The sequence below is a fragment of the Chionomys nivalis genome, chromosome 22 (assembly GCF_950005125.1).
Source record: "Chionomys nivalis chromosome 22, mChiNiv1.1, whole genome shotgun sequence".
NCBI lineage: Eukaryota > Metazoa > Chordata > Mammalia > Rodentia > Cricetidae > Chionomys > Chionomys nivalis.
In genome coordinates, this window is record NC_080107.1 from 397,819 (window position 1) to 408,708 (window position 10,890).

The 10,890-nt window shown below is 36.5% G+C and overlaps 1 protein-coding gene across 1 annotated transcript; it reads right to left on the bottom strand.

Annotated features, from left to right (window-relative positions):
- Positions 1-8,065: 8,065 nt before the first annotated feature.
- Positions 8,066-9,010, bottom strand: LOC130864811 (olfactory receptor 998-like). Its single transcript, XM_057755575.1, is given in 1 exon segment — positions 8,066-9,010. A coding segment is annotated over 1 exon segment (945 nt).
- Between the last annotated feature and the right edge of the window lie 1,880 nt (positions 9,011-10,890).

Consider the following 10,890-nt stretch of genomic DNA (forward strand, 5'->3'; position numbering starts at 1 on the left):
TGTCAGTCGCCTTCTGCTGTGAGATAAATGTGTATTCTTTTATTACAAACTATCACTGAAAATTACAAATGGTGTTTTAATATAATACAAATGGCCTTAACCAGGTTTTTAACAGACCATTGGACAATATTGTTGTGCTCTGGGGTATTTCTAGATTCTATTTCTGGGCAATTGTATTAATATTCTGAAATTTTGAGCAACTGAGCCCTGATAGTTTTATATTCTGTTATTCTAGGAACTGTCTAGCTATATGATCTAAAATTCTTTCAGATTAAATATAAAATTGGATTTGAAATATGTTCACATTCAAAAAGATATTTCTTTAAAAAGAAAGAATATAGAAGCCATAGAATAGATGCTATTTTATTTTATTTTATTTTTTTATTGAAAAAAAAATTTTCCGCCTCTTCCCCGCCTCCCATTTCCCTCCCCCTTCTCCCGCCCCTCTCCCCCACCCCCCACTCCTCTTCTCCTCCCTCTCCAGTCCCAGGAGCAGTCAGAGTTCCCTGCCCTGTGGAAAGTCCAAGGTCCTCCCCCCTCCATCCAGATCTAGGAAGTTGAACATCCAAACTGTCTAGGCTCCCACAAAGCCAGAACCTGAAGTAGGATCAACACCCCGTGCCATTGTCCTTGGCCTCTTGTCAGCTCTCATTGTCCGCCATGTTCAGAGAGTCCGGTTTTATCCCATGCTTTTTCAGTCACAGTCCAGCTGGCCTTGGTGAGCTCCCAATAGATCGGTCCGACTGTCTCAGTGGGTGGGTGCACCCCTCGTGGTCCTGACTTCGTTGTACTCCCTCCTTCTGCTCCTCATTAGGACCTTGGGAGCTCAGTCCGGTGCTCCAGTGTGGGTCTCTTTCTCTATCTCCATCCATCGCTAGATGAAGGTTCTATGGTGATATGCAAGATATTCATCAGTATGGCTATAGGATAGGATCATTTCAGGTTCCCTATCCTCAGGTGCCCAAGGAACTAACTGGGGACATTGCCCTGGGCATCTGGTAGCCACCCCAAGTTCAAGTCTCTTGCCAACCCTTAGGTGGTTCCCTTAACTAAGATATGAGTTTCCCTGCTCCCCTATCCAACCTTCCTATATCCCCAATCATCCCGTTTCCCCAAGTTCCCCTCATCCTCTCCTTCACACTTTTCTTTCTCCATCTCCCCTTACCCCCATCCTACCCTACCCCCAAGATTCCAAATTTTTGCCCGGCACTCTTGTCTACTTTCCATAGCCAGGAGGATAACTATAACCAACAGAATACAAGAGATAGAAGAAAGAATCTCAGATTCTGAAGATACCATAGAGAAAATAAACACACTGATCAAAGAAAACAGCAAGGCCAACAAGCTCTCATCACAAAACATTCAGGAAATATGGGACACAATAAAAAGACCAAACCTAAGAATAATAGGAGTAGAAGAAGGGGAAGAAGCGCATCTCAACGGTCCAGAAAATATATTTAATAAAATTATAGAAGAAAACTTTCCCAACCTAAAGAAAGATATACCTACGAAGGTTCAAGAAGCATACAGAACACCGAATAGGCTGGATCAAAAAAAAACATCCCCTCACCATATAATAATCAAAACACAAAGCACACAGAACAAAGAAAGAATATTAAGAGCTGCAAAGGAAAAAGGCCAAGTTACTTATAAAGGTAAACCTATCAGACTTACACCTGACTTCTCTATGGAAACAATGAAAGCCAGAAGGTCCTGGATAGATGTACTGCAGAAACTAAGAGACTGTGGATGCAAGCCCAGACTACTATACCCAGCCAAACTTTCGTTCACTATAAATGGAGAAAACAAAATTTTCCAGGATAAAAACAAATTTAAACAATACGTAGCCACAAATCCTGCCTTACAGAAAGTAATAGAAGGAAAATCACTAACCAAGGAGTCCAACAATGACCACAATATCTCAGACAACTAGAGACCCTTCACCAGCGCAACACAAAGAAGGGAAACACACAAAATTTACTACTAAAAAAATGACCGTAGTTAACAACCACTGGTCATTAATATCACTTAATGTCAATGGACTCAACTCACCTATAAAAAGGCACAGACTAAGAGATTGGATACGAAAACAGGATCCAACATTCTTCTGTTTACAAGAAACACACCTCAACTACAAAGACAGACACCTACTCAGAGTAAAGGGTTGGGATAAGGTGTATCAAGTTAATGGACCTAAGAAACAAGCAGGTGTGGCCATACTAATTTCTAACAAAGTTGACTTCAAACTTAAATCAATCAGAAGAGATGGAGAGGGACATTTTCTACTCATAACAGGAACAATTCATCAGGATGAAGTCTCAATCCTGAATATCTATGCCCCTAATACAAAAGCACCCACGTACGTAAAAGAAACATTGCTAAAACTCAAGGCAGCAATCAAACCACACACATTAATAGTAGGAGACTTTAACACTCCTCTCTCACCAATGGACAGGTCGATTAGACAGAAACCTAACAGAGAAATAAGAGAATTATTGGAGGTAATGATGCTATTTTAAAGGGAGCATGAAGAACCAATAATATTAGATGCTCTATTTCTCACCTAAATGCATAATTTTAACAAAAGACACTGTAAATTTTAATCATGGAAAACAAGAGAGTGCTTATAAGTGACTCAATTAAAACAATATTAGCTGTTTCAGATTTGCTAGAACAAGATGGTAAGGTAGAATGATTTATACTAAAATTATTTATGAAAACCTATTATGTCCTTTTCTGGATAAACAAAAATGCAACAATCAGGTTAGTCACAACTTTTTTATCTTAATATGCTATTTTTAATAGTTGATAGTGACACCAACTGCTTAGTTTGTGGTTTTCTTAACATATCAAGGTTTCTTGTATGTTGCTACCTCAGGGCAGTAACAAAGACTAATCCTGATTTTCTTTAGAATCATTATCTGTGGTTGAATGTTTCTAGTTTTAGTCATTAAATACAACCATGTATTTGTGTGGAGATAAGGAATAATACAGTATGCCCCTCTTCTGTATTGTTGCTAATCATTTGTCATTTATTTAAGTTTTATTTATGTACTCATTTAAATGTGTTGCATTGAGTCTTCTATGGAGTGAAAAAAATAATCCTCTCACCCGTCATGTCAAATGTGCTCTTAACCTTCCTCTAACATATTATTACTTTCTCTTAGAGAATTATTTCTTGTCAATGAGAATGAAAGTTTTTACATCCATAGGTACAATGTGGTATTTTGAAGTATACATAAATTGTGGAATAATTTATTCAGCTTAATTAATTTGTAATATTTTACATACCTAATCATGTTCTGTTCCCAGTCATGCAGGAAAAACATGAGACTCTTAAAACCTCCTAGAGAATTTTCAATAAGGAACACTCATATTAAAAATATCTTGTATGTTTTTCAAAATCCAGGCAGACAAATTCATAAAATTCCACACATTCCATGACTAAGTCTTAAAACTATGTGAACAAAATACCTAAGTCTGATCTTGAGTATCTGCAGCGGGGTTTTGTGTTTCAAAATTCAGAAGCATCGTGATGTTTCTCCTCCGTATTTCAAGCACTCCTAATAGCCCAAAATGTGGTATACTCACTTCATTTTGCAACAGCTTTAACTGATTCAAAAGCTATGACCACTTTCTAGAAGGAGCAATGGTTCAACACCTTCATGGAGGTGACCCCCCTCTTGAGAGATTCTAGGCAGATGGTGAAAAATAAACTTCCCATCAAGGACACGAAGACAAAATCCCTGATACAGATATCACACACAACCAGGGATCTCATCCTGGGAGCTGCAATTCAGAGCCAGGTCCCCAAAGAATTCAAATCTCAAAGGCTTACATACACCTAAGGACAAAATTAATATTATCTCGATAGTATTTGGTTATAATACCCTAAATATATCTTATTTCAAAGAAATCATTTCTGGGAAAATTGTGCATGTGCGCATGCATGTAGATACATGTAAGCCCATGCAAGGGGGAGGATCTTTCTCCATGGGATCTTTTTGCCAAGAGATCCCTCTTTTATTTCTTTTAACTTTTAATTAATTTTTAATCAGAATATGTTAATTGTTCTTTGACTCTACCCATGCTGTCATAAATGGAAAACTTTAATGGTTTTTATAGTTACTATTTGATTGTGTTTATATACAATATTTTCTTGTTTGCTGATGGACACTTATGATTATTTCCTAGCTGGATAACTGTTAATAGCTTTTTAATGAGAATCATTGTGAAGATCTTACAAATGAGTTTCATCATTTCCTTTAGATATGTACCCATGTGTGGTATTACTAGTTTATGATGTTTTTATTTCTACTTTGAGGTGGGAGGAGGGACGGGGAAGAGAGATGGGAGGGAAAACTGGGATTGGGGTATAAAATAAGTAAACAAAAATATCCAACCTAATGTTAAGTCGGATAAGGAATAAAGTTTAAAAGACATCATCACTCTCAGTGGCCAGGCAACCTGAAAAGCCTGAGAATGGATGATGAGATGCACTACTAGGGAAGCTGAATTCACAACTTCTCCAAGTCTCATATCAAAACTTGGGAAGAAAGAAAGCCAGGCATGTTGGCACACGCCTTTAATCCCAGCACACCAGAGGTAGAGCAGTCAGATCTCTGTGAGTTTGAAGCCAGCCTGATCTACAAAGCAGGTTTGAGGACAGCCAGAGCTACACAATGAGACTGTATCTCAAAAAGAAAAAGCAAAACAAAACAAAAAACCTTGGGACTGAGCTCAAGACAGTGATTCAAGTGTTTTTGAAGTTCAAGAGCACCCTTGAATATTCTTGCACTACAGAAAGCATATCCCATGCCTTCCTGGCACAGTATAGCCTTCCATTACCTACACAGAACAAAATGGTCTCACTGAGGCAGCTGCTGTAGATCAGGTGTGCAACTTTTGGCTTCTCTGGATACACTGGACAAAATAGAATTGTCTTGGGCCACACACTCAATGTACACACACTAGTGAAAACTGATGAGAAAAAAATACCTACAAATGATTTTAATGACATCTGCCACCACAGATAAGCAAAAACATTGTGAGATATCAATTGCATTTATTTGTTCCTCTTCCAAAAATACAACTTGTAACTATCAAGAAGGCCTCACGTTTCTGATCACTAATAAATGAGCATAGATAAGTAGTAAAATGAAATTTTAAATATTTTATTATATAAGAAAAATAGGGCAGCATCAAACTAGTGGAATATTTGTTCTCATGAAATGAACATTTTAGCATCTGGTTCAATGGTAGTATTGCATTGGCAATTTTCAGTGAAAACGTTGGGGGCTTATAGATACTTTTGTTTCAATTTGTGCTACATTCTTTTTTTTCTGAATAAAATGTTTATTCCAAGCAAAACAAGAACTATATTTTTTAATTTTAGAATATAAAAACTTTTACTTCATCTTTATTTATTTTTTTTGTGCTACATTCTTAAAAGAAGTTGCTCTCAAATGTAGGTGCTGCCAAAAAGTGATAGCATAGAGAAGAAAAGTTAAAGTCAAGAATAACCGCAGAGAAACCCTGTCTTGAAAAAAAAAAAAAAACTGACTGTTTCCGGGAAGATAGGACCTAGAAAATCCTGTTAAAAAGTATTATCAGAGGCAGATACAGCTCAAACATTAAAGTGCTTGCTATGTAAACTTTAGGACCTGAGTTCATATCCCTAATACTCACAAGAAGACGGATGTGAAGCTCACATTGATAACCCTGGTGATTTTACTACAGAATGTGAGGCAAAGGCAAAAAGTTCCCTAGAAGCTGGTAGGCCGGCTACCTTTGTGTATAAAGGGGCCCATGAGAGAACTTGTCTCATGTATCGGCATAAAATGAAGGCAGACAGAAATTATAAGAATATTTTTAGCTTTAATTAGGGAAAAACTCACAGAACGCGTGGTTCCAGCGGAGAACAGGAAAGCAGAAGGGATGGTGGGGAGCGTGCCCGCAATCTTTATAAGTAAAAAATATCCTCAGGGGACCCCACCCTACAAGTAAGGTGATTGGCTGGATTTCCCCTACAGCTCCCCTTTTTGTCTAAATAAGATAGAGCCAAACCAAATACAACTATATACAATAGGAACAAATAATAAATACACTAAACATTTTATTTCAAGGAGTCTAAATAATGTAGAGAGTAATTACAATTATCTAATCTTTAACTCCGTCAAATATCTGAGAAGGGAATTAATATTACTTAACAAACAAGAGATATCCAAAATGTGCAACAAATGACAGAGACAACTGACTACCTGAGCAATCACCCAAAGTCTCGTTTGTAATGTTGAGTCAACCAACTTTGGCTAAGGCCTAACATAACTGACATATCATTATTAAAGGCAAGGAACTTTTTTAGAACTATCCTACCCTGTCTTGGCAAGATAAGCCAATCCTGTTTTATCTACTTATGGATATTTTATATCTTTGTCAGTAGTTGAGGTATGGGCTTTTCTTAACCCAAAGGCCAGTTTTGCCAAGAAGACAAGCTCCCAGTGGAGTGTCTTTGGTGCTCAACGTTTTCTCGGGAGTAGAGTGGTGTCGCCAGGAGTGATTGTGTCTCGTTGGCATAGAATTCTAGGGTAGATTAAAGGCCATTTTCTATAGCTCTTTGAAGAGGCTGAAGATTATACTATCTATACTAAATATAATCTTTATGTATCTAAAAGGCCTGATTAACCTAAAAATAAATATGACAAACATATAATTTTCAAAACCTATCTAACTTGAAGACTAAGAGAATAAACAACTGTGCAATATATGAAGACAATGATCTTTAACTGTAAACAATGTCATTACATATTTAATGTAAACAATGTTATTATATAAATAATATCAGAGGTAGAAATGTATATTGTAATATGGTAAATGTATCAATACAATATAGACAAAGTTATAAGCATACTCTTATACAAAAATAGAGGTAGGAACATTTACATTTAATATTTAATATATCAATATACAAGAATCAATACCAATACAATTTTCTAAAAACAGTAATTCACAATTTCCAATCATCCCATCAAACCAGTTAATCCCCTTTTCTTTTTCTCCCCTACAGTCTCAGACAAGGTGGAGTGTGAAAGTTGGCATCTAAGGTTGTCCTCTGACTTTCACATGTGTACTGCACACACACACACATACACACACACACACAAGAGTCCTCTGACTTTCACATGTGTGCTGCACACACACACACACACACACGAGAGAGAGAGAGAGAGACAGACAGACAGACAGACAGACAGATGCACAGACAGATGGACAGAGACATAGACAGAAATAGAAACCAAAGGAAACAGAGGCAGAAAGACACAGGCACAGTCAAATTTTTCTTTAAGTTAAATGATACATTACAGCTCAATGCATTCCATTTGAAAGTTTTAGCAGGCAACATGTTTAAGATAGTTGAAGAAGTAGAAAATTTTTCAAAATATTTTCCCAGAAATCTTGAAATATAAATAGGGTGAAGGGAGAGATAGCACAGCAGTTAAGAGCAGTGGCTACTCTTCCGGAGAACTTGGTTCAATTTCCAGCACATGAGTGTCAGCTCATAACTGTAACTTCAGTTCCAGGGAATCCAATGCCTTCTTTTGGACTCTTCAAACACTGTAAACACATATTTACACATGTAAACACTTACATCCATGTTGAAAAATATTCATACATAAAAATAGGTCTTAGAAACAAGCAAGACTACATGCACTTTCTGTTTCTAGGATTGTGTTTAACCAAAATATCAAAATATATAATTTTTTACTAGGATTTGAACTTTCCATAATTTCATTTGGAAGACTGTTATGACTTGAAACATTGAGTTGAAAATATGGGTTTTCACCTTGAAGATGCATGGTTAAGTAAACCATTTCAATGAGCAGTTAAAATCACTAAAATTGCTAAAACTGCAAGCTAATTTCCATCAAGATATAGCACAAGTTTGTGAAATAGTCTGTGATCAGGAAGAACAAGGACTCCCTTTCAACCTCTGAATCTCTCTCCAGTGGTCTTTAATGTATATTTTGCTCCCACAACTTAGGCATGTCACAGAGAGAATTCTATCTTAAGCATCTATTAGGAAGTTTTTCCTCTCCAATGTTCTCCTGAATGCATCTTTCACCTCTTTGTTCCTCAAGCTGTAGATGAGGGGATTCAACGTGGGGATCACAACAGTATAAAATAGGGAGATCATTTTATTAATATTCAGGAAGGAACTAGCATTAGTTTGGACATAGATGAAGAAAAGAGTCCCATACAAGATAGAGACAGTTGCGAAGTGAGAGGAACAAGTGGAGAAGGCTTTTCATCTCCCATTGGCTGTCCTAATTTTTAAGATGGCCATCAAGATGCAGATATAGGAGACCAGGATGATCAGACCAGTAATCACACCTACTGCTCCAGCCAAGACAAAAAGCACCAACTTATTGATCTGGGTATCTGCACATGCTAGCGATAGCAATGGGGAAATGTCACAGAAGAAGTGGTTGATAATACGTGGCCCACAGAATGGTAAGCAAAAGGTTAAGGTTGTGTGAGTCGTTGTACTTATAATAGTCATGGCATAAGGTCCGATGACCAAGAGCACACAGACATGCTGGGACATAATGAGTGCATACAGCAAAGGCTTACAGATGGCTGTATAGCGATCATACACCATGACAGCCAGGAGGAAGCACTCAGTTGCCACAAAGAGACCAAAGAACCACAATTGTGCTGCACAGCCTATGAAAGAGATGACTTTGTTCTCAGTAAAAATGTCACACAGCATCTTGGGAGCTATGGAAGAAGAGGTACACAAATCTACAAAGGACAGATGACTAAGAAAAAAGTACATAAGAGTGTGTAGCCTGGGGTCCACCCATATTAAAATGATCATTCCCACATTACCCCCCAGAGTGACAAGATAAACAAAGAAGAACATGATAAAGAGGAGAATTTTCTGATAGAGGTTATCTACGAGGCCAAGGAAGAGAAACTCGGGCACTGTTGTCTGTTTCTTTTCTTCCATTAGTAAGTTGGGATCTGTTAAAAGAATGAGAATTATGTCTTACCAAACTCAGTCATGTGATATCTGAAATCAATAGCAGATTATCCTCAATAGGTCTATTACAGACAGTTGGTCAGCATGGTTGAGCTGAGTGGTAATAATATCCCTAGTTACAAGATCTGGACACTTGTACAAAACCCTATGCAGACTTCAGCAACCAAACCCTTGAGCTCTTTGGGATAAACATCCTCCCATCAAGAGTTATCTAACTTCATTGATTCAACAGTTCCTTTGATTTTAAGACTGTATTTGTAATGAAAATTTCTCTCCATTTCTCATCTTATTATACAATGGAATAATGAAGCTCTCTTAATTAGTTTAGGAAATAGATCAGGTTCTAAAGTATTTGCCTTGTAAACATTAGTAATAAAATTTGCTCCCTAGAATTCACAATGAAAAAGGGGAACTGGATGGTATGTGTTTGGTGTGAACCCAGGTCTGAAGAGACAGAGGCAAGTAGATCCCTTGGGCTGACTCCCCAGCTGGTCTATCCCACTAGGCCAGTGGAGACCCAGTCTGCAAAATCAAGGTGGACAGTACTGAGGAATGGCAGTTTTCCTCTGATACACACACACACACACGCACGCATGCACACACACATTCAGAAATTTTAAAAATTCTATTTGGATATATTTTTATTGGTAACTCTATAAATACAACTGGAAGTTTAAGATCCTGTATCATATATTAGAGAAATGTTAAATATGGTGTCAAATTCTTACTGAATAATGAGCAATATAAAAATACTACAAAGGTATTTGAATATAAATGAATGTATTTCAGTTTATTTTCTAATCCCAATTATAAAGAGATATGGAAAATATAACCGCACATTTGGCAAAAAAGGATGGCCATTTAAAAGTATAGTAAAACATAATTTCTATTTAATACTGATCTCCCAATGAACAGATAAAATAAATTCAGTGTATGACTAGTGCGAAGTCAAACGTGGCATCAAGAAAAAGAATGTAAGATGACAGATTGAGAAAAAAGATATGGTGTCAAAATTTCTTACAACTGCATTCTTCCAATGCTTTCATGGAAGAGCAAGAGAAATGCTCTTAGAGATCATGGTGTCTGACAAACGTTCAGGGGCAATGAAATTATCAGGAAATTGCACAGAAAATTAAGAATCCCCAAAGTTAAAATAACACAAAATTATTTTTTATGATTTCCTATATATATGCAATCTTTTTAAAAAATCAGTTATTATGATATATCACTGCTACTATCAAATCAAATAATAATAAAATAAATAAAATGGTAAATTTATAGCAGTTTAATAAAGGTAAAACATTCAAGACTATATTTTTTATGTGACACATGAGATAATCAATAGTAGAAAGTATTCAAATTGCTTAGATTATTGTGTATGATAATCTATACAAAATGTCTGATTTCGACAGCAAAGTGCTCATTCAAAGAAAAAGCAGTTTGCCACATGATATACCAAGCACCATACCATTTCAGATAGTTTAAATGACTTAATCTGTATGATTTACTAGTATTTTAGTGGCATCCTTATGCTGATGCTGTCTGGGTATATTATATGCAGTTAAACAGACAGATCTAGATTTTTTTAGTGCTCTCCATTGTAGAAATGGTTGGTTCATGTCTTATGTCCACTCTCATGCAACTCACTAGGATAAGTGTGTTAAGACAAAGTGTAATACAGATTGCTACGAGTTCAAAAACAGTCTATTGTTTATTGATTAATTATCTGAGTGTAAGCTATTTGGAGCCATTCATTAAGTGAGTAATTGGTTTCAACTGAAAAATCAATTGGTATATATTTCTGATGTTAGAAAATAATACTTCGATGATGCTTACCTTTTCCAAAG